This window comes from Podarcis bocagei, assembly GCF_964188305.1.
Source record: "Podarcis bocagei genome assembly, chromosome: 2".
NCBI classification, from domain to species: Eukaryota; Metazoa; Chordata; class Lepidosauria; order Squamata; family Lacertidae; genus Podarcis; species Podarcis bocagei.
The window spans coordinates 10,591,944-10,617,097 of NC_138126.1; the positions used below are offsets into that span (position 1 = coordinate 10,591,944).

Below are 25,154 nucleotides of genomic sequence, written 5' to 3' on the forward strand. Positions count from 1 at the left end.
GTAGCCCTTAGCAACTACTGTCCCTGGGTGCTGTTTAATGGGCAAATAGGGAGCCCAGTGAACTTTTCTTTCCAATCTTTTTTAAAAGCCAAAGAATAATGATGTAAACTTGAATCCCTAATTGAAGGACAATTATTCAGTGTATGAGCTGCTGTAACCCCATGCTCTGAACTAACCCCTCCCCCTATGTCTTCGGAGGTTTAATCTTCATCTTGATAATGATGGACGAGTGTCTTTCCAGAACTTCTGAGGCCTGCCTATTAATCTCTCATTGACCCTAGGAGAGAAATTCTTGGCAGTCAGATATTCTGACCACCTTTTATCACCAAATAATTATCCATGCTGGCAGATGAGCAAGCAATGGACTCTTTCCAGTTTGCCATGGTCCACTGGGAGTCCAAATGAGCAACTTTTAAAATATAATAATAATAATAATAATAATAATAATAATAATAATAATAATAATAATAATAATATCTTTATTGTCATTGCCCCCTTCGGGGACAACGAAATTACTTGACTGCTCCATAAAAACACTAATTAAAACAATACAGTTTAATACAGCAAGGGAGATTAGATGACTTTCAAAGTCCGGGCTTCCCATTCAGGGCCAAGATCGCTCTGGAGAAGAAGCTGTTCTTAAGACGGCTCGTTCTTCATCGTCCTGTATCTCCGTCCCGACGGCAGGAGCTCGAAGAGACAGTGACCAGGATGCGATGGATCTTTTACTATGTCCAGTGCCTTCCTATGGCACCTTGTGGCATAAATCTGCTCTAAGGTGGAGAGTGGGCAGCCAACAATGCTCTCTGCTGCTTTAACAACCCTGCACAACCCCATCCTGTCCTGGGTAGTACAGCTTCCGTACCACACACATAGGCCATAAGTGAGCACGCTCTCAATGGCACAGTGATAGAAGGCAAGCAGCAGTTTCTGCGGAAGATGGTTTTTCCTTAGTATTCTCAAAAAGTACAGTCTCAGTCCCTTGAAGGAGGGTGTCCTGGCTAGTGTGACCTTGTCCCCACCCTCCACAATCTAGGGCTCCCCACCACCTGTTATCTATGGATTAAATGTGTCTCTGTGTGTTTATTTTAGCAGTTCTGCCCTGCCTCTTATATGCCAGAGGGCCAGCTGGAGCTAATCTTGGGTGGATTGACTTCCTTATGACAAGTTCTGCCATGTCTAAAGAAGTCAGGAGACAGAGCTTCAGCTACAGAGAATCAGAGATAGCCCAGATGAAAGAGGGAGAATCTCTCCACTCATCATGGTAGTGGAAAAACAGCAGCAGCAACCGCAACTCCATTCAGAGTTAAATAGGAGCTCATGGTAGAGATACTCAAGCAATTTTTATTTCAAGGAGCTGACCATGGCTTTGAGACTAGAGAGACTGCATGTTGCCACCTCTGCTCAAAGATGTTTTGGAAGCAGTCCTAATCCATTTTCTTTTAAATTAGTATTTTAATAACTGCCAAAGAGTATGATTTTTAAGAAGACAACACTCAAATGATGTCATGTTTTCCAAGTTAAAACAGCACAATTAAAAGTAAAGCTTAGTCATTTAGACATATTTTAAATCCATCCGACAAGGAGGCATACACATTGTTTTCTGCAAGTTGAACCTAGGTGCACTAGCTGCATAGAAAGTAGTATTCTTTCGCTGAAACATGGTGGATTCGCCATTTGCCAGATTCAGAATCTGATAGAACACTAGCTCTAAATCATCAAACCATTTCCATAGAACAAGATCAAATACCATCTTTTGATTTTGTCATTAGATCCTCCTTTGTATTCAATTCAGGCCTGAGTACAATTATGTAGCACTTGGGAAAGAAGATGCAGCCCAGAAGCCCAGCACTGGAAGCCAAAATAGAGAAGATCTGCACAGCCACCATGTATTTCCCCTTTGTGCTCAGATAGGAGGGCACAAAGGAGACCCAAACACTGCAGAAGACCAGCATGCTGAAGGTAATCAGCTTGGCTTCATTAAAGGCCCCAGGCAGCTTCCTAGCTAAGAAAGCCACTGTGAAGCAGATGGAGGCCAGGAAGCCCATGTAGCCAAGGACACCATAAAACATGGCAATAGACCCTTCATTGCATTGCAGGATGATCTCTCTGGGCTGGGAGCTCATGTCAGACTCTGGGAAGGGTGGAGAGATTCCCAGCCAGATGGTGCAGATGGCAACTTGGACAATGGAACAGGAAATGACAATGGAGTTGGCCAGACTCTTCCCCAGCCATCTCCTCATCGTGTTTCCTGGTTTTGTGGCCAGGAAGGCCAGCACCACAGTGATGGTTTTGGCCAACACGGAAGAGATGGCAACTGAGAAGATGATGCTGAAGGCCATTTGTCGGAGAAGACAGGTCACTTTCCTTGGCCTTCCAATGAAGAGGAAGGAGGACAAAAAGGAAAGCAAGAGGGAAACAAGGAGGATATAAGAGAGGTCCCTGTTATTGGCTTTGACTATGGGAGTTTCATTATACTTAATGAATATTCCTAGCACAAAGGCTGCACTTAGGGTTAAAACGATGGTCAAGGAAGCCAGGAGAACCCCCAAATATTCTTCATAAGCCAGGAAGTTGAAGCTCTTGCGGAGACACTGATCTCTGGCCTCGTTTGGATGTTGATCTTCTGGACACTTGGTGCAATGTTCAGCATCTGGAAAGAACAAGACCAACTTTATATCCTTCTGTATTGCTTTTAATGTGCAGACTGTGATATCAAAGTAGTTCCCACTAGAAGACACATAACTATATCCAGTAAAAAATAATTGCATATGACCCAGGAAATCAGGAATCAGTATCAATAAAATCAAGGATGATGGACTGCTTGAGGCAACAGATATGCCATCCATTGGTGGTGAAAACAATGGGTAGCATGACCTAAGGGTCATCTAGTCCACCCCCTTGAATCTCAATGAAAGCTTCCATGACAGGTGGCTGTCCAACCACTGCTTAACAACCTCCAAGGAAGGAGAGTATATCCCTTTCTGAGGGAGACTTGCCATCAAGCCTTACCATCAAAACGTTCCTCCTGATGTTTAGTCGGAATCTCCTTTCTTGTAATGTTAAGACAGTTTTCCAGGTCCTACTCATTGGGGCAGGAGAAAACAATGTGATGGCCCTTTAGGTATTTGAAGATGGCTAAAGTACATCCTTTCAGTTCCCTCTTATCCAGGCCAAACATACCCAACTCCTTCAACTATTGCTCCTAAGGCTTAGTTTCCAGATCCTTTATCGTCTTGGTCAGCCTCCTCTGCACACGTTCCAGCTTGTCCATATCTTTCTTATATTTTGACACACAGAACTGGAAACAATATTCCAGGTGGGGTCTGACCAAGGCAGAATGAAGCAGTGCTATTCTTTTCCTTGATCTGGACACTAGACCTCTGTTGATGCAGCTTAGAACAGCATGAGCTGTTTTTGCTTATGCATCACACTATTGACTCCTGTTAAACTTGTGGTCTACTAATTCCCTAGATCCTTTTCATGGGTACTAATGGCAAGCCAGGCATTCCCCATCTTACATTTGTACAGCTGGTTATTCATGCCAAAGTCCAGAACCTTGTATCCCCCCCCCTTATTGAAATTTATTTGGTTAATGTGGGCCCACTTCTCCAATCTGTATTGGAGTTATCATCAGTTCAAAATTTCCCTCTGTATATCGGAATGAGGTGATTTCCTCTTCCTTTCTGCTGGCATTACCCACCTTCCTGAGTGGAGATGGTCCCTTCTGCACAGGGAACGCAATCATAGCAGCAGAGTGGCATTCCTTCCTGAACAAGTTTGACCAATCCAGGGCTGCAACTTTCCACACACTTGGAAGGAGGCAAGGTCTAAGCAGCAAAGAAATTGTGTTAGGCCTATTTATTTTTCCCTATGGAAATGAGACATCGGTTTGGGAAGGCCCAGGATTCTCACGTGAACCTTGCAACTAAGGCTTAGTGGCATTGTGTGTGTATTCCCACCTCGGGCAGGTTCACTAGCCATGGATCTTCCTGGTTGGGGTTAGGCTGGCCTCAGTTCTACATGCTACACTAACCTTCTGGCTCTCCTATTGTGGGGCTACACATGAAGAAACCTGGAAGCTGCAAATAGTGTGAAGTGAAACAGCCAGGCTGCTCAGTGTGGGAGCAGCCAAGTGGGACAGAGGTAGAAGTGTGGAAAACAGAACAAGAGATTACTAGAACCACACTGGCTGTGTGTTTGCTACTGAGCCCAGTTCAGCATGTTGCTACTTGGATCAGAGCCCAAGTTCTTAGAGGAGGACACCCTCCCCCCAATCTATGCCATGGTGAATGTTGAGATCTGCAAGATAGTTCACTCAATTAGCACAGCATGTTGCAGATGGAAATTCATTTATCAATCTTCCATGTAACACACCATGGAAATGGAGAAGGTGATTGGTGAATTTACTTGATTGTTTTAACAAACTCAAAGCTATGACGAAATTTCTGTACTACCTGATTGTAATAAATCATCTTATGATATTGCTTCCATGGTTGTAAACTCTTGAAAGCACATACTTCTACTCTTCTGCCCTGTAAAATGTTGCACCAATAAAGACCACTGTTTAATCGGAGGTGGCTAACCATATTTTTTAAAGAAGGACCACAGAAACCTTCAATGGGTGTTGCACAAGCATCAAAGCAGACATGGAGACAACTGCAGTTCTCAAGGCTGCCATCCAATGGGCTTTTCCACCAGCTATTCTCCAGTGCTTTCGATCATTTTTATAACTGATTTTAAAATAGAGTTTTTAAAAGAATAAATATATTTGATAGGTGGACAGTCATTTGGGGGGGGGTATCACAGTATCACAGCAGAGACATATGGGAGCAGGTAGTAAAAACATATTTAAAAATAATTTAATTTAATTTTGCCATAGATAGTCTATTCAAAGTCCTGAATGGTTGTGGGGGGGGCATCAAGGTGATGGTGGGACAATGATCGGGTTCAGTTAATGGCTCAACATCACAGTCTTTCACACACACTAGGATGGGAAGGAAATAGGATGGCCAGCTTTAGCCATTTCCTCAACAGAAATGGAACAGGCACTGGGTGAAGTCGGAGGAGAAGCATAGTATCTACATCATGGCTCTGCAGCTACTAAGTTAGAATTGTAATGGTCTAAATTCTCCTCAGAAGAGGAGATCTGTGTTTCATTCATTAAAAAAGGAGCAATTGGATTTGATTTGTCTACAAGAAACCCATATAACAAGATTACACAGGAAATTATTGGTTAATAAAAGACTTGGTCAGGAGTTTATCTCATCGGATAAAGTGAAAAAAGAGGAGTTGTCATATATGCAAAAGAAAGATTGCAACCAAAATTTATATTTAAAGATGACCAAGGAAGAATCGTGGCAGTCGAAATTCAAATACAGGGAGAGAAATTCTTGAAAGTAGGAGTTTATGCTCCAAATGAGGGGAAATCTGAATTTTTTAAAAGGTTGCATGAGACCCTGATGGACTATATGGATTACAATCTCGTTTTGCTGGGAGACATGAATGGAGTGGTATCTACGCATATGGATAAAGCACAAAAACAGGTAGTCACCAAGGATGGCAGACTACCGAAGACCTTTTTTGAGATGACAGACAACTTGGATCTAGTGGACATCTGGAGAATAAAGAACCCCTTGGCTAAGGAGGGAACCTTTTCTGAAGCCAAAATGACATGGACTAGAATTGACCAAATATGGGTAACTAGAGGAATAGCACCAAAGATTAAGAAAGTGGAAATCTGCCCTAAAACCTGCTCCGACCATAACGCTGTTAAGATGGAGATGAAATTAATATTAACTGGCTCCTTCAGATGGAGGATGAATGACACCTTGTTTAGAGATGAAGAAGTTTTAAAGAAGGCTCAAAAAACCTTGAGAGATTACTTTGAGATAAATATGAATACTGATGTGGAAAAAAGAATAATCTGGGATGCTAGTAAGGCGGTTATGAGAGGGTTCTTGATACAACAGAATGCACTAAAAAAGAGAATCCAGAATGAGAAGAGGGAATTTTTTTTGGGAAAAAATAAAGGAAGGCGAAAAAAAAATGAGAGCTAAACCCAAGTCGCAGGAGATTTTGAGAGAAATAAAGTTATATCAAGCGGAACTCATGAAAATGACGAATCAAGAGATTGAATGGAAAATTAAACAAATGAGACAAAAGACATTTGAGTCAGCTAACAAGTGTGCGAAACTTTTGGCTTGGCAAATGAAAAAAAGACAAAAACAAAATACAATTACAAACTTAGAAGTGGAAGGAAGAAATATACAGAACCCAGCTGAGATCAGAAACTGCTTCCAGAGGTATTTTAAACAATTATATACACAAGGGCCACAGAGAGAAATTGATTTAGACCAATTTTTGAAGAAAAATGGACTACAAAAAATCTCTCAAGAAAACAAATTAATGTTGAGTGATAAAATAACCGAACAGGTGATAGAAGGTGCCATTCAGAATATGCAACTGGGTAAATCTCCAGGACTGGATGGACTGGCTTCTAGATACTACAGATCTTTGAAGGAATGGTTAGTGCAACCTTTGAAAGAAGTCTGCAATGAGATAATGCATGGGAGAGGGGCACCAGAGTCATGGAAGGAAGCATATATTGCACTTGTACCGAAAACAGAGACTGAAAAGACTCAGCTCAAGAACTACTGTCCCATATCGCTGCTTAATGTGGATTATAAAATTTTTGCAGACATTTTAGCAAAAAGACTAAAAAAAGTGTTGGTGGAAGAGATACATAAAGACCAAGCAGGCTTTCTCCCAGGAAGACATCTCTCTGATAATGTGAGAAATATAATTAACATTATAGAGAAATTGCAAGATAAAGGGAAGTCTTCTTTCTGCACATAACTGTTAGTCTCTTTCTGCACAAAACTGCTCCATTTTGGGGAAGCCTTGCTCCTCTTTTTTCTTGCTTTCTGAGAAGTCTTGCTCGTAGGTTTTTCCCTGCTTTTGCACACACTGTACGAACCTGCTCTTCACGCCTAGCTGAACCTGATTGTTATATTGTTACATGCTATGATCAATCATTAGTAACAGACATCCTAAGCTCATGGAAAACAAACCGTACCTGCTCTCCATGCCTAGCTGACCACAACTACAGAACCTGATTGTTATATTGTTTGTGCCATATTAATCTCTAGTTACAATTCAATTAGGAGGCTTCATGCCTGTCTAGTTCTAGCTCCGATTCCCAGCCTTTACTCCATCAATGATAAATGATCACATGTAATCCCCACCTCTCACATGTAATTCCCGCCTTAGTACTTATGTTAACCAATCACAAGTTTCTGTGTGTATGTATCAACCAATCAGCCACAGGCCCGCCTGTGGCAATGCTTGCAATATTCAATAAAATAGGCTCCCAGGGCCCGCCCTGACAGACGCCTCATGTTACACCTGCCTCTCTCGTCTCCCGTGATTTTTCATTTCTACAGCAAGAGAATATAAATACTAAGGCAGTTTTAATCTTTGTGGATGCAGAGAAAGCCTTTGACAATATTTCTTGGACTTTTATGAAAAAAAACTTACAGGGTATGGGGGTTTGGCCAAGGTTTTGAAAATGGTATAAGTGCAATATATTCAGAACAAAAGGCAAAATTAATTGTGAACAATGTGGTTACAGAAGAATTTAAAATAGAAAAAGGGACACGACAAGGTTGCCCAATTTCCCCACTGCTTTTTATATCGGTCCTGGAGGTTTTGCTGAACATGATTAGAAGGGACCAGTTGGTTAAAGGTATACAGGTCAGAAATAGACAGTACAAACTGAGAGCATTTGCAGATGACTTAGTATTGACTTTGCAGGAGCCAGAATCTAGTGCTAAAAGGGTTTTAGAACTGATTCAAGAATTTGGTCATGTCACTGGGTTTAAATTGAACAAGTCAAAAACCAAGGTTTTAGAGAAAAATTTAACACAAACCGAGAGAGAGAGGTTTCAGAATATGACAGGTTTAACAATGGTCAAGAAAGTTAAATACCTGGGGATCAATATGACAGCAAAAAATGGGAACTTATTTAAAGATAAAGACTCTCCTCCCTGAAAGAGAGGGGAGTGGTTGTGGGCGGGAGCCCGAACACCGCTCCTAGCAGGGGGCGTTGCCCCCTGCCTCCAGCTCACCTGGCTGGCACTCACGCCCCCCCGGTGGCCGCCCAACCAGGTGCCATGGGGGGGCGTGTCCAGCAGCCTCTATGCTGCAGTGCCAGCCTCTCCCCGGCCTCATTTCTCTTCGTCGTCCTGTGCGAGTAAGGGTGTCCTAGTTAAGCTCGCGGCGTCGGCACAGCAGGGCCCATGCCCGGTAGAGGACACTAGGCGGTACCTCTACCTCAGACGCCCGGCCCGGGTCCGTTTCTGGTCCATGAAGATGGGTAACCCTTGTTGAGGCACCAATTCACCAGAGTACTTCGCAAGGTTATTGAGGCTTGTGGTCTATCCTCCCAGGAGTACACCGCACACTCATTTAGGATTGGCGCCGCAACCACGGCCGTGCACCTGGGGCTACCGGCGGACAGGATCAAAGAAATGGGCCGGTGGAAATCCAATGCTTATAAGTCTAATGTGTGACCTGCAGCTTTAACCTACTTATCTGCCTTTTCTTTTCTGTCTTTTACCCCCAGCTATGCTCAGGAGAAGCGTGTGGATTTGCGGCCACAGTATAGTTCATGGGGCCCGCGTACGAGCGGTGAGCTGCGGCCTTGCATACAATCGTGGCCTTCCACATGGTGTTCGAGTTTCCTGGCTTTTCGAGAAGAGGCATGCATTGGGAGGAGCTTATGCCATTGCTGTGGGAGAAAGTAGCCAAGTTCGGCCCTCCCGACATCCTTGTAATTCATTTGGGGGAGAATGACCTCGCTAACAGAGGGAGTGTGGACTTGTTGTGGAGCATAAAAAGAGACCTGAATGCATTTGCAGCCTTGTGTCCCAGAACAACGGTGTTCTGGTCCCCTTTCCTGAAACGAACTGTTTGGCGCGGTGCGCAAAGGCCCTCCTTCTTGAAACGAACTGTTTGGCGCGGTGCGCAAAGCTGTATGGCCATTGAAAGAACCAGGAAACTCTGGTCCTTGAAACGAACTGTTTGGCGTGGTGCGCAAAGCGGTATGGCCATTGAAAGAACCAGGAAACTCTGGTCCTTGAAACGAACTGTTTGGCGCGGTGAGCAAAGCTGTATGGCCATTGAAAGAACCAGGAAACTCTGGTCCTCCTTCCTGAAACGAACTGTTTGGCGCGGTGCGCAAAGGTCCTCCTTCTTGAAACGAACTGTTTGGCGCGGTGCGCAAAGCTGTATGGCCATTGAAAGAACCAGGAAACTCGTAATTCGGGTGGTAGCCCATTGGGTGCGCTCTATGTATGGCCGAGTCATTTATCATGACTGTATCCGGATTGGCGACCAAGCTTTATACCGGAATGACGGCGTCCACTTATCGGATCTGGGGAACGACATTTGGTTAGCTAGTGTCAGCAAAAGCATCTGGAATTGGTTGCAGCTTTGAAGGTATTGGCGGCGAGCCTTTAGCTCGGGTGGCGGTTAGGCATTGGAATAATGTGTTGTGGTGTGTCGAAGTGCTAGGTGTAGCCATCGCCTATGCCTTCAATTTATAGGGGTATTCCGGTAAAGGAATCTGGGGGTCGTGTATTCCGTCCGATGCCTGCTAGGCGGGAGGCCTTGGCACGACCCTCGGTGACAGCAGGGGTGAGCCTATAGTTGGATTAGCATCAACAGGCTCCACCTACTGGTGAATAACCCACTTGTTTCGATCCCATGCCTAAGCCAATACCTTTCCATTGCTGTAATCAATAAAGTTGTGGCCTTTTCTAGCCCATTAACCTTATATCACGTGTCCCTGTGTCTTCATTTTACTTTGCGGGGGTCGGGTCCTCGAACCACAACTATGAAAAATGCTGGGGCGAAGTGAAAAAAGATCTAGAAATATGGTCAAATTTGAAACTTTCTTTGTTGGGCCGTATCACAGCTATAAAAATGAATGTATTGCCGAGAACACAGACATTTTGGATTTGGAAGGTTTTAATAATGTATTTGGATGGCATGCATATCTGTGGTATGATAAGGTCAAAGTGCATAAAGCATTTAAAAACCATATTGTTAGGAAAGCATTGTTTAATGTTTGGATAAGGTACAAAGATTTATTGGAAAATAAAACCCCAAGGTGGCTGTCACCGATGGAAGCGAAAGCTCAGAAAAAGCTCAATATGGAGGCTAAATGGCCGAAATATTGGGAAATTTTGGAACAAGATGGAGATAGACTAAAATTGCAGAGTTTTGAGAAACTAAAGAATAAAGTGCGAGATTGGCTCCATTATTATCAGATAATGGAGGCATATAATTTGGATAAGAAAATTGGCTTCCAGGTGGAAAAGTCAAAATTAGAAACAGAGTTGTTGGAATCTAAAACTAAGAATTTGTCAAAGATGTACAACTTGCTGTTGAAATGGAATACTAAGGATGAAACAGTTAAATCTGCTATGATTAAATGGGCACAAGATGTTGGACATGACATAATGTTTGCTGACTGGGAACAGTTGTGGACCACAGGTATGAAATTCACGGCATGTAATGCCTTAAGAGAGAATATTATGAAAATGATTTATAGGTGGTACATGACCCCGGTCAAGCTTGCAAAAATTTATCATTTGCCTGATAATAAATGCTGGAAATGTAAAGAAAATGAAGGCACATTCTTTCACCTTTGGTGGATGTGCCTAAGGATTAAGGCTTTCTGGGAGATGATATATAATGAACTGAAAAAGGTATTTAAATATACCTTCTTGAAGAAACCAGAGGCCTTTCTTCTGGGCATAGTTGACCAATCGGTGTTAAAGAAGGACAGAACTTTCTTTATGTATGCCACAACAGCAGCAAGAATACTTATCGCAAAATATTGGAAGACACAAGATCTACCCACTCTGGAAGAATGGCAGATGAAGGTGATGGACTACATGGAATTGGCGGAAATGACCGGCAGGATCCGAGATCAGGGGGAAGAGTCAGTGGAAGAAGATTGGAATAAATTTAAAGATTATTTACAGAGACTACAATGCCTCTGTTAACGAACAAGAACAGAATAAGAAAAATTAACGAACTTTAGAATAATGTTGGATTAAAATTAAGAGGTTTCTAGCTGTAATGTCCCCTTCATGGATCACTGCCTTGCCGTGGCGAAGGGGCTTGAAGAACTCAGAGAAGCTATGAACTATGCCGAGCAGGGCACCCAAGATGAACAGGTCATAGTGGAGAGTTTTGACCAAACGTGATCCACCTGGAGTAGGAACCGGCAAGCCACTCCAGTATCCCTGCCAAGAAAACTCCATGGACAAAGACAACAGACATATAAAAGTTATGACGCTGGAAGATGAGCCCCTCAGGTCGGAAGGTGTCCAACATGCTACTGGGGAAGAGCGGAGGACAAGTACAAGTAGATCCAGAGCTGATGAAGCGGCTGGGCCAAAGCCGAAAGGACGCTCAGTTGCGGATATGCATGGAAGCGAAAGGAAAGTCCAATGCTGTAAAGAAAAATATTGCATAGGAACCTGGAATGTAAGAACCATGAACCTGGGTAAGTTGGATGTGGTCAAAAATGAGATGGCAAGAATAAATATTGACATCCTGGGCATCAGTGAGCTAAAATGGATGGGAATGGGCGAATTCAGTTCGGATGACTATCATATCTACTACTGTGGGCAAGAAACCCATAAAAGAAATGGAGTGGCCCTCATAGTCAACAAAAGAGTGGCGAAAGCTGTACTGGGATGCAGTCTCAAAAATGATAGAATGATCTCAATACGAATCCAAGGCAGACCTTTTAACATCACAGTAATCCAAGTTTATGCACCAACTACTGGTGCTGAAGAAACTGAAATTGACCAATTCTATGAAGACTTACAAGACCTTATAGAAGTGACACCAAAGAAGGATGTTCTGCTCATTATAGGGGATTGGAATGCTAAAGTAGGGAATCAAGAGATAAAAGGAACAACTGGCAAGTTTGGCCTTGGAGATCAAAACGAAGCAGGGCAAAGGCTAATAGAGTTCTGTCAAGAGAACAAGCTGGTCATCACAAACACGCTTTTCCAACAACACAAGAGACGACTCTACACATGGACATCCCCAGATGGGCAACATCGAAATCAGATTGATTATATTCTCTGCAGCCAAAGATGGAGAAGCTCTATACAGTCAGCAAAAACAAGACCTGGAGCTGACTGTGGCTCAGATCATCAGCTTCTTATAGCAAAATTCAAGCTTAAACTGAAGAAAGTAGGAAAAACCACTGGACAGGTAAGATACAATATAAACCAAATCCCTTATGAATACACAGTGGAAGTGAGGAACAGGTTTAAGGATTTAGATTTGCTGGACAGAGTGCCTGAAGAACTATGGGTGGAGGCTCGCAAGATTATACAGGAAGCAGCAACTAAAACCATCCCAATGAAAAAGAAATGCAAGAAAGCAAAGTGGCTGTCCAACGAGGCCTTACAAATAGCGGGGGAGAGAAGGCAAGCAAAATGCGAGGGAGATAGTGAAAGATACAGGAAACTGAATGCAGATTTCCAAAGAATAGCAAGGAGAGACAAGAAGGCCTTCTTAAACGAGCAATGCAAAGAAATAGAGGAAAGCAACAGAATGGGAAGAACCAGAGATCTGTTCAAGAAAATCGGAAATATGAAAGGAACATTTCGTACAAAGATTACCATAATAAAGGACAAAAGTGGTAAAGACCTAACTGAAGCAGAAGACATCAAGAAGAGGTGGCAAGAATACACAGAGGAATTATACCAGAAAGATATGGATGTCTCGTACACCCCAGGTAGTGTGGTTGCTGACCTTGAGCCAGACATCCTGGAGAGTGAAGTCAAATGGGCCTTAGAAAGCACTGCAAATAACAAGGCCAGTGGAAGTGATGGTATTCCAGCTGAACTGTTTAAAATTTTAAAAGATGATGCTGTTAAAGTGCTACACTCAATATGCCAGCAAGTTTGGAAAACTCAGCAGTGGCCAGAGGATTGGAGAAGATCAGTCTACATCCCAATCCCAAAGAAAGGCAGTGCCAAAGAATGCTCCAACTACCGCACAATTTCACTCATTTCACATGCTAGCAAGGTTATGCTTAAAATTCTACAAGGAAGGCTCAAGCAGTATGTGGACCGAGAACTCCCAGAAGTGCAAGCTGGATTTAGAAGAGGCAGAGGAACCAGAGACCAAATTGCAAACATGCGCTGGATTATGGAGAAAGCTAGAGAGTTCCAGAAAGACATCTACTTCTGCTTCATTGACTATGCAAAAGCCTTTGACTGTGTCGACCACAGCAAACTATGGCAAGTTCTTAAAGAAATGGGAGTGCCTGATCACCTCATCTGTCTCCTGAGAAATCTCTATGTGGGACAAGAAGCTACAGTTAGAACTGGATATGGAACAACTGATTGGTTCCAAATTGGGAAAGGAGTACGGCAAGGCTGTATATTGTCTCCCTGCTTATTTAACTTATATGCAGAATTCATCATGCGAAAGGCTGGGCTGGATGAATCCCAAGCCGGAATTAAGATTGCCGGAAGAAATATCAACAACCTCAGATATGCAGATGACACAACCTTGATGGCAGAAAGTGAAGAGGAATTAAAGAACCTTTTAATGAGGGTGAAAGAGGAGAGTGCAAAATATGGTCTGAAGCTCAACATCAAAAAAACGAAGATCATGGCCACTGGGCCCATCACCTCCTGGCAAATAGAAGGGGAAGAAATGGAGGCAGTGAGAGATTTTACTTTCTTGGGCTCCATGATCAGTGCAGAGGGTGACAGCAGTCACGAAATTAAAAGACGCCTGCTCCTTGGGAGAAAGGCGATGGCAAACCTAGACAACATCTTAAAAAGCAGAGACATCACCTTGCCAACAAAGGTCCGTATAGTAAAAGCCATGGTTTTCCCAGTAGTGATGTATGGAAGTGAGAGCTGGACCATAAAGAAGGCTGATCGCCGAAGAATTGATGCTTTTGAATTATGGTGCTGGAGGAGACTCTTGAGAGTCCCATGGACTGCAAGAAGATCAAACCTCTCCATTCTGAAGGAAATCAGCCCTGAGTGCTCACTGGAAGGACAGATCGTGAAGCTGAGGCTCCAATACTTTGGCCACCTCATGAGAAGAGAAGACTCCCTGGAAAAGACCCTGATGTTGGGAAAGATGGAGGGCACAAGGAGAAGGGGACGACAGAGAATGAGATGGTTGGATGGTGTTCTTGAAGCTACCAGCATGAGTTTGATCAAACTGCGGGAGGCAGTGGAGAACAGAAGTGCCTGGCGTGCTCTGGTCCATGGGGTCACGAAGAGTCGGACACGACTAAACGACTAAACAACAACAAAGCTGTAATGTGTTAAAAGAATATGAAAAAATGGGTTTATAGAAGTAAAATTTTAAGATCATAAAAATTTAAGAATAAAGATTTGGGTAGGATAAAGAGGGAAACAAATTGCTGAGCTAATAAATTGAATTGGAATACAAAAAAGAGAGGTACGAGGGGGTCCAAGAAACAAGTAAACGAAAAATAATGGCTGTGTTTTTTCTTTTTTCTTTTTTGTTTGTTTTATCCTTTTTTTGTAATGTAAAAATCTTAATAAAAATCTTATAAAAAAATGATGGTGGGACAATGGTCGGGTTCAGTTAATGGCTCAACATCACAGTCTTTCACACACACTAGGGTGGGAAGGAAATAGGATGGCCAGCTTTAGCCATTTCCTCACTCGGAAGGGCAAGGAGAGAAATGGGCAGGACTTGTTCATTTCAAAGCCCTTTCCCTTCCCTAAGAGGAAGACCACAATTTAAAACCCCTGATTTTCCAGTAGGCATTTGGCTTTGCTAGTAGTCAGTTGGCTCTGCGATGTCCAATAGAAATCATCCACAATTCTCAAGAACCAACATACAGATGTTTAAGGATAGTTATACTCTTTCTTCCCTTTGCATTTCTGCCTTTTTATTAAGTGTGGGTTTCTGTGGGGAAATGGCCAGGCTCACTTTTCTACAAGTTGTTTGCATGCGGGTGTGAACTTCTGTTGGACATTAGGATAAGGTAAACACATATTCATAACAGGCACATGTCAGAACGCCAGCAAAAGATCCTAAACCTCCCTTTAGTGTGTGTATGAATACAGATGAGTGCTAACTCACATGTAGACTCATGACATAGTAGCACACCTCTGGGTTTTGAGTTGGTTTCTTTTACAGTTTAAATATGGCAGGGGTTGCGGTAAACCTTGACCACCTCATCTAATTGCTAAAATAAACAAATGACTGATAAGATGGACTTGATTGACATTGGAGAACAAAGAACCCTCTCAAGAGAGAGGGAACCTTCTTCTCTGAAGCTAAAATGACATGGACTAGGATTGACCAAATATGGGTTACTAGAGGGATGGCACCTAAGATAAAGAAAGTGGAAATCTGCCCAAAAATGTGCTCTGACCATAATGCTGTAAGGATGGAGATGAAGCTAACAACAGCTGGTTCCTTCAGATGGAGGATGAATTATTTAGAGATGAGGAAGTATACAAAAAGGCCCAAAAAACTTTGAGAGACTATTTTGAAATAAACATAAAGACCAATGTTGAATAAGAGTAATCTGGGATGCAAGTAAAGCTGTTATGCGAGGTTTCTTGATACAACAAAATGCAATAAAGAAGAGAAGCCAAAATGAGAAAAAGGATAGAATCTTGGAAAAGATAAAAGAAGGGGAAAGAAAACTAAGATCTAAACCAAAGTCCCAAGAGATCCTGAGAGAAATTAAATTATACCAGACACAATATATGGAATTAATGAATCAAGAAATAGAATGGAAAATTAAACAAATGAGACAAAAGACATTCGAATCAGCAGATAAATGTGGTAAATTATTGGCTTGGCAAATGAAGAAAAGACAAAAATTAAATACGGTCACAAATTTAGGAGTGGAAGGAAAGAACATTTATAATCCAAATGAGATTAGAAATTGCTTCCAGAGATATTTTAAACAACTATATTCCCAAGGGCTGCAGAAAGAAATGGACATAGTAATAATAATAATAATAATAATAATAATAATAATAATAATAATAATAATAATAATAATAATAATAATTTATTATTTATACCCCGCCCATCTGGCTGGGTTTCCCCAGCCACTCTGGGCGGCTTCCAAAAGAATATTAAAATACTATGATACATCAAACATTAAAAGCTTCCCTAAACAGGGCTGCCTTCAGACATAGATGAATTTCTCAAGAAAAATGGATTACAAAAAATTTCTCATCAAAGTGAAATAGCTTTGAATCAGAAAATAACTGAACAGGAGATAGAAGGTGTCATTCAAAACATGCAATTGGGCAAATCTCTGGGACCGGATGGGCTGACTTCCAGATACTACAAAGCTTTGAAGGAGTGGTTATTACAACCCTTGAAGGAAGTCTGCAATGAAATTTTAGAGGGGAAAAAGGCACCAGAATCGTGGAAAGAGGCTTATATCACACTTATACCGAAAACAGAGACTGAAAAGACTCAGCTTAAGAACTACCGCCCTATATCGTTACTTAATGTGGATTACAAAATTTTTGCTGACATCTTGGCTAAAAGGCTGAAAAAAGTATTGATGGAAGAGATTCATAAGGACCAAGCAGGCTTTCTCCCAGGAAGACATTTGTCAGACAATGTGAGGAACATAACAGATATTTTGGAAATACTGGAAGTGAATATAAACACTAAAGCAGTATTGATATTTGTGGATGCGGAGAAAGCTTTTGACAACATCTCTTGGAGTTTTATGAAGAAGAATGTACATGGGATGGGGGTAGGCCAAGGCTTCGAGAATGGTATAGGTGCAATATACTCTGAGCAAAAGGCTAAGCTAATTGTAAATAATGTGGTTACGGAAGAATTTAAAATAGAAAAAGGGACACGACAGGGGTGCCCAATCTCCCCATTGCTTTTTATATCGGTCCTGGAGGTTTTGCTGAACATGATTAGAAAGGACCAGCTGGTTAAAGGGGTACAGGTCGGAGTAAAACAGTACAAATTGAGAGCATTTGCAGATGATTTGGTACTTAAATTACAAGAGCCAGACTCTAGTACTAAAAGAGTTTTAGAACTAATTCAAGAGTTTGGTCAAGTTGCAGGATTTAAATTGAATAAACTAAAAACTAAGGTATTAGAGAAAAATTTAACTGCTATTGAAAGGGAGAGGTTCCAGAATGAAACAGGTTTAACTGTGGTCAAGAAAGTGAAATACTTGGGGATTAATATGACAGCTAAAAATGTGAATCTATTTAAAGATAATTATGAGAAATGCTGGGCAGAAGTAAAAAAGACTTAGAAATATGGTCAAACTTGAAACTTTCATTGTTAGGCCGTATTGCTGTGATTAAAATGAATGTATTGCCTAGAATGTTGTTTCTATTTCAAACATTGCAAATTGTGGACAAGATGGATTGTTTCAAGAAGTGGCAGAGAGACATTTCCAGAATTTGTCTGGCAGGGCAAGAAACCTAGAATAAAATTTAAGATATTAACTGATGCAAAGGAAAGAGGTGGATTTGCCCTGCCAGACTTAAAACTTTACTATGAATCAGCAGCTTTCTGCTGGTTGAAAGAGTGGCTACTTCTTGAAAATACAGACATTTTGGATTTAGATGGTTTTAACAATGTATTTGGATGGCATGCATATTTATGGTATGATAAGGTCAAAGCACATAAAGCTTTTAAAAACCATATTGTAAGGAAAGCATTGTTTAATGTTTGGATAAGATATAAGGATTTATTGGAAAATAAAACCCCAAGGTGGTTATCACCGATGGAAGCAAAGGCCCAGAAAAAGCTTAACATGGAGGCCAAATGGCCGAAATATTGGGAAATTCTGGAACAAGAAGGAGATAAATTGAAATTGCAGAGTTTTGAAAAATTGAAAGACAAAGTGAGAGACTGGCTTCATTATTATCAGATAATGGAGGTTTATAAATTGGACAGGAAAATTGGCTTCCAGGTGGAAAAGTCAAAATTAGAAACAGAGTTGTTGGAATCTAAAACTAAGAATTTGTCAAAGATGTACAACTTGCTGTTGAAATGGAATACACAGGATGAAACAGTCAATCAGTGGGCACAAGATATTGGTCATAACATTATGTTTGCTGACTGGGAACAGTTGTGGACCACCGATATGAAATTTACGGCATGTAATGCCTTAAAAGAAAATATTATGAAAATGAATTATAGGTGGTACATGACCCCAGTCAAGCTTGCAAAAATCTACCACTTGCCTGATAACAAATGTTGGAAATGTAAAGAGACTGAAGGTACCTTCTTTCACCTTTGGTGGACGTGCCCAAGGATTAAGGCTTTCTGGGAAATGATATATAATGAAATGAAAAAGGTATTTAAATATACCTACTGAAGAAACCAGAGGCCTTTCTCCTGGGCATGGCCGGCCAATTGGTGTCAAAGAAAGACAGAACATTTTTTATGTATGCTACAACAGCAGCCAGAATACTCATCGCGAAGTATGGGAAGACACAAGATCTACCCACCTTGGAAGAATGGCAGATGAAGGTGATAGACTATATGGGACTGGCAGAAATGACCGGCAGAATCCGAGACCAGGGAAAAGAAACGGCGGAAGAAGATTGGAAGAAATTTAAGAACTATCTTAAGAAACATTGCAAAATTAATGAATGTTAGAATGATGTTGGTTTAGAAATTAAGTGGATTATAGTTGTAAGGATTAAGTCAAAAGAAAAGAAAGGTTAAAAATTAGGTAAATTTAAGGGTGAGGATTTGCTGAATTAAAATTGGAAATTGGAATGCAGAAAGGGGAGGTATGAGGAGGTTGGAGAAGTAAGTTATAAGAAAATAAGGGTTTGAAATTATACTTGTTCTTTTTTTGTTTATGTTTGTTTGTAGTGTTGTGTTTGTTTGTTTCTTTGTTTCTTTGTATAATTTGTGAAATTTTAATAAATATCTTATAAAAAAAATTACTAAAATAAACAACCCCCTGGAAATTGCACTCCAAAACGGTTGAATCCGACATATACACACTTTGACAGACACACTATGCTAGATTGTAAAAAAATCTTGAATGTTGATGTTGACAGGAAAGTGAAAGTAGCCTCACCCTAAGCAGGAAACCATAATTAGAGCTGCAACAGGATGGGAAATGCAATAAAATGAAAGGGATGATTTTGCCCACCTGGTTAAACCATTTGGGCCATGCAGAGGCATGTTGGGCTAACGTGAACTTTAGGTCTGGGGACCCCTGTTGCTTGATGGTGCCAAAATACTTTCTAAAGACACTCTTGTTGGGGAATCTCACCCAGTTCATAACATCCAAGACAGCTCCCCCTTCTCCATTCTCATCCAAATACACTCCATCCATGGAAGAATTGTGAAACCGGGCATTTCCCAGGAAAGGGTGGAGCTGGAATGGCAGAGAAAAGGGCAGTGTTTAGAATATGGGAAACAACCATGAGTACCCAACTCTGACCTTTTCCAGCTTGAATTTCCTTTGATTTGAAGCTGGGTGCAGACTCAAGTTGCTGAGAGGCCTCCCACATGTGGGCTACATGTAAGTTCGCTGTCAGGATCTGATTCATTACTCGGCATAATTAGGCAGCCAGTTGACTCCTCCAGTGTTAAAGAAATTTATTATGTACAACAAGTCACGTTCCGAGCCGTTAACAGCCACCGGTTCCTATCAACACATTGCAGTGCCTGGGCTGGGACTCCTCCTCCACTAGGATCGCTCAGGGGAGCAATGTCTCTGACATTGGCCCAGCCTGTGAACCCATACACTTATTTGGGGGGCATGCCTCATTCAATTTAATAAAAGAAAGTTTGGGGCTGACTTTTAAAGCCCTAAATGGCCTTGATCCAGTATATCTGCAGGAGTGTATCCACCTCCATCGTTCAGCCCAGACACTGAGGTCCAGCTCCGGGGGTCTTCTGGCAGTTCCCTCCCTGCAAGAAGTGAGGTTACAGGGAACCAGGCAGAGGGCCTCCTCAGTAGTGGCGCCCACCCTGTGGAACACCCTCTCATCAGATGTCAAAGAAATAAACAACTATTTTAGAAGACATCTGAAGGCAACCCTGTTTAGGGAAGTTTTTAATGTTGGATGTTTTATCATGTTTTTAACATTCTGTTAAACATCGCCCAGAGTGGCTGGCGAAACCCCGCCAGAATATATCCACCTCTCTCCTAATAAGTAAATGAGACACTCAGACAATACAGGTTCCTGTCCCTTGAAAAAAGGCTGGAGTTTTGTGGAGCTCAGTTGGTTCTGACATAGCACCCCAGTCAGGAGGGAAGAAGCTTTAGGGAGAGAGATCTTGTGCAAGACCATTTCGCTTGCCCAAGGGAATTCTTACGTAGGGAGGGTGTTTACTCAGCTGAATAGGAGGGAGTTAAGCCAGTGCGGGGTGCTTTACCAGAGGGGCTGTGTCCTCTATGCGGGCCTAAAAAGGAACCCATTCAGTTCACGGCACAAAGGGGTCTGCAAGATTTCATCTCCCCACTACATTCCATAAGTTCTTAGACAATCTCCAAGACAGTTATTCTGGAATAGTACGATTGAAGTTCATGTAAGAGATGTCAGTGATGGAAAAGGAAATACCTGCCATGGTTGTAGCCTTTGAACTTCCAGACCATTTTTCACCTTCCACTTAGATCTAGAGGAATATGCAGCGTTTAAGGCATGTGCCACAGCTTGGACCGTGTTGTAAATCCTGCGACTGTCTAGAGCAGTGTTTCCCAAACGTTTTTGGGCAACGGCACACCTGCTTACCAGAAAAAAATCTCGCGGCACACCACCATTAAAGCCCCGCCCCCGTGACGTCAGCGCGCAGCGTCACGCCGGGAGGGACGCACAAAAATGAAAGTTTTTTCCCTCCCCCTTGCCGGGGTGGGAGGAGGCAGCAGAGCGAGGGCAGCTGAGGCGGCGGCGGCAGCTGAGGCGGCGGCGGCTGCGATAGCGGGCGGAGGAGGAGCCGTCGCCGGGAGTTGCTGCTGCTGCTGTTGCTGCTGCTGCCCGGACATGCCGGCCTCCTCCTCCTCCGCTGTCTCGCGCTCCTCCCTTTTGCGCGCGCTGCCCCGCCGCTCGGCACGACCACCGCGGAGCCGCCCCGGCTCGACGCGGATCCTCCCTGCCGCCTCTCGCCGCCGCCTCTCGCCCGCCTCCCTCCCACGGCACACCAGCCGGTGTCTCACGGCACACTAGTGTGCCGCGGAACACCGGTTGGGAAACACTGGTCTAGAGAGAGGGTTCTTTCCAAATCATCTTGGGGCAGCATCTCCAGGTTCTCTCTCTCTCTGCATCTTGTCTGGCCTTTCACTGACAATGCATGTTCTAAATAGGAACAATTAAAGCTATCCTCCCAAAATTTCTTGATAGCAGAGTAATACTGTGGAAAACCATCAAATTTTGCCAATTCACTTTTCCCAACAAAGAAAGAAAAAAGAACATGGATATGTTGGAAATCTAAACCAGTATTCATGAATTCTAAGGAGATGTCCCACATCGCTGTTGTGATCAAGATTTTCCTTGCAGTGGGTTTTATAAACATATTGATTAAATATTCCATAATTTTTATTCCCGATTCAAAATAAAAGGTTTCTACATAGTAGATAAATACATTGACTTGTCTCCACTCAATGAATTGAAAAGGACTGAATTTCACTCTGTTATTTCCTAGTTGTGGGAGGAAGCTTTCTGAGATGGCAACACAAATGCCACTCTCTAGGAGCACAGGCGGCAAAGTCCTCATGAACCTCTCTCCGTTTTCGGTGTGTGGAGCAATGAGACCAATGAATGTCCACTTGAAGTGGTGGAGGAGCTTGACAATCGCTGGGTACAGGGCGTCTTCTTTGGGGACCGTCCGATAGAAAAAGGGGAACTGCCTCTTGTCATTCAGAACATGGGAGCCAAAAGCATAGCTGACCTGGCAAGAAAAGAAGGACTGTTGGCTTGCATTGTTTGAGATCAAAGATGAAATAATTCATACACCAAATAACATATATTTGCTTTGTAAAAACACATGTGTTGTTGGTTTTTTGCCCAGACTTTTCTTGAGATATAAGACTGGATTCCATTTTTATTTTTATGAATTCCCACAGTTCCTGTTTTCATTTTTTAAAATACGCCTTTATCCTTTTAGTTTAATGCTGTTGGCTTGTTTTGTATCAAAGCTGAATTATTTCTTTCAGTGCATAACAAATAATTATACAATAAATATGTCCCACCCCAAGGCTTTCCTTGACACCTAACATTGGGCTCAATTTTAATCTCCACACCTGTAAATAACTTAAACCAGTTTTTATTTGTTTATAATTTAGATTGTATACGTGGGTTGTAAATGTTTTAAATTAATAAACACACCAACACTGTTTCACTCGGGATAAACTTTTCTACTTTCCTCTATTTTTATTTACATGGCCACTGGCATTATGGACATTCTTTTCCATTCCTCATTCACACACACACACACACACACACACACACACACAGAGAGAGAGAGAGAGAGAGAGAGAGAGAGAGAGAGAGAGAGAGAGAGAGAGAGATTAGAATCACCATTTGACACACTCCTTGACCATTTCTGATCCACTTTATTCAATGTGTTGATGTCCAAAGTCTTTTTCATTTTGTTGAGGATAACATTGTGCCACCCCCTTAAGTTCTCCAGAATTAAGCCCAGCCAGAAAATGGCACACCCCTCACCATTCCTACCTGTGGGATTTTATAGAGGCCCAACATGGTAGAAATCTGGATGGAGTTTTGAGAGTCAGAGTCAGTCCCTTCAAGAACAGCAAGCAGCTTATTCTGTTCCCCGCAGTTGAAGTTTGGAACAGTCACCTGCCCAGCAGAGAGCAGGTCTGCCAAAGCTTCATACGTCACCCTTCCATGATAAAAGTTATCATGGATGCTGTAACCTAGTGAGATGTTGGGCAAGAGCCTGGGATTCTGGTTGATATGCTGAATGGCCAACAGAAAGGACAGAAATAGCCAGTACCTTGTTATACCTTTCCTGTAAAAATGTACATAGTACATCATCATTCTCCAAGCATTCCATCAATATTTTAGATTCAATTCTGCCTTTCTTGGCAGGTTTTTAAAGCTAATAGTGTTGCATGCAAGATTCCAGGGGTTCCAAACACTTACCCATAGTTCAGTTTACTTGGAATGAGGCAAATCGGACACTGTGGTGTCTTTATGAGCCTACGATGCAGGGGCTCACAGCATTAACACCTCAGAAAGCCTTCTTTCTCCCAAAGCTACATACAAGCTTGCATGCAAGCAGAAATCAAGCATTACTAAGAAGCAGACTTGGCTACTTTGGCAATGGGTTTCCCCAAACTCACAATATAAACTTCTGAATTCAGTTTCTAGAACTTTACTTATTCTTATCTTGATCCAGAGCAAAAACTGGAAGCTCAACAACCAATCCTTATTTCATGATTTGCAGGTGGCTGAATAGTGTTGTTCAGCCAATAGCTATTATCCTTTGGAAAACAAAAGTGATGCAGATGATAATTCTAGTGATGGAATTAGTCATGCACAGCCCTTCAAATAATAATGACAGATAGAAAGATTTAAGGGAAGCTAAAGCCTAAAACTCAACAGCTGACCCTCAATTAAAGAACAATAGCAGATAAAATACTTTAAAGGTTCATTAAATGGTAGGACACATTTACTGTTTGACAGCATTAGCCCCTGACTGTGGTTGCTCCGCCATCCATTTGTGGAGGGAGGGTGCCCTGGACTTTTCCACTTGCAAAACCAAGAACAGACCCCTTTAGCCACAAGCTTGTGAGTAGGAGAGAACCTGGAATTGGGACTCATGAATTTCGTAGCTGAAGGAGCATCTGTAACCCTGGAAATTTACTTACTGGCTGAAGTTGGTAGAGGGAGACTCTTCGAAGGTGTGTAGCTTAAAAACAGCCCCTGTGGCAGACATGACCCCACTAATGAGGTAGTCTCCTGGTCTGTAGAAACTGAATGGGTCTATCTCATCTCTCTCCAGAGTCAAGGGGCATTTCACCTTCACTCCACAATCCACATAAGGCAGAAGCAGCAGAAGCAGCAGAAGCAGCAACAACAGCAGTAGCAGTCCCATTCTGGAACAGCTCCCTTCCTTGTGACTGCTCCTCTCAACTAGAGAATTATTAGAGGAAGCCAAACGCTTTTTGCGACATTCAGCGGCTTTCCTAATGTTGATGGAGCCCAGCCACGGCTTCACTTTTAAAGGGGATGGAAGTCAACCTCACACCGTCATCGTCCAACTTACCTGTCCCAAATTCCAACTCAAAGTCTCATTGAAACAAAAGGCATTTATACACCGGTCTTTCCCACCTCACATGCAAGATTCTCTCTCAATTCTCATGTTTACTTCAGAGCACTCAAATGTGATGTTTGGGCAAGTCTCTGGAGCTCTCTTGAGCAGAAGATGTGTGGAAACCACTGTGATTTTGATAATTACAAAGGAAATATCCTCAAGAATTTATGGATGTCCATGTTTGTGGGTAGTAGTAGGGGGTGGGGAATATTTGTGAAAACTCCCAGATCTAGCTTCCAACTCTGAGCTGCCAGACCCTCCTCACTTGAATTGCTAGTCACTTTGGGACAGCCCAGGCCTAACTGCCTTACAATTGACATTTTCTTGGAAGGAGGGCTGCCCTCTCACAGGGAAGCTGGGAAAAAATTAATTTCAATTCAAAATAAAAAAAATTTATTCCAGTAGCACCTTAGAGACCAATTAGTTTGTTATTGGTATGAGCTTTCGTGTGCATGCACACTTCTTCAGATATGCACACGAAAGCTCATACCAATAACAAACTTAGTTGGTCTCTAAGGTGCTACTGGAAGGAATTTTTTTTACAGTGGTACCTCAGGTGAAGAACTTAATTTGTTCTGGAGGTCCGTTCTTAACCTGAAACTGTTCTTAACCTGAAGCACCACTTTAGCTAATGGGGCCTCCCGCTGCCGCCGCACCGCTGGAGCACGATTTCTGTTTTCATCCTGAAGCAAAGTTCTTAGCCCAAGGTACTACTTCCAGGTTAGCGGAGTCTGTAACCTGAAGCGTTTGTAAACTGAAGTATCTGTAACCCGAGGTACCACTGTATTTTGTTTCGACTA

General features: G+C 42.3%; 1 protein-coding gene across 1 annotated transcript; it reads right to left on the bottom strand.

Moving 5' to 3' along the window:
- Positions 1-1,742: 1,742 nt before the first annotated feature.
- LOC308579761 (vomeronasal type-2 receptor 26-like) lies at positions 1,743-24,294 on the bottom strand (the record flags this gene model as incomplete). The annotated part of the gene is made up of 7 exons (XM_081180695.1): positions 1,743-2,653; positions 3,704-3,830; positions 19,220-19,447; positions 20,640-20,757; positions 21,272-21,963; positions 22,749-22,994; positions 24,289-24,294. 7 exons carry the CDS (start codon positions 24,292-24,294, stop codon positions 1,743-1,745), a joined length of 2,328 nt encoding a protein of 775 aa, XP_081036821.1.
- Between the last annotated feature and the right edge of the window lie 860 nt (positions 24,295-25,154).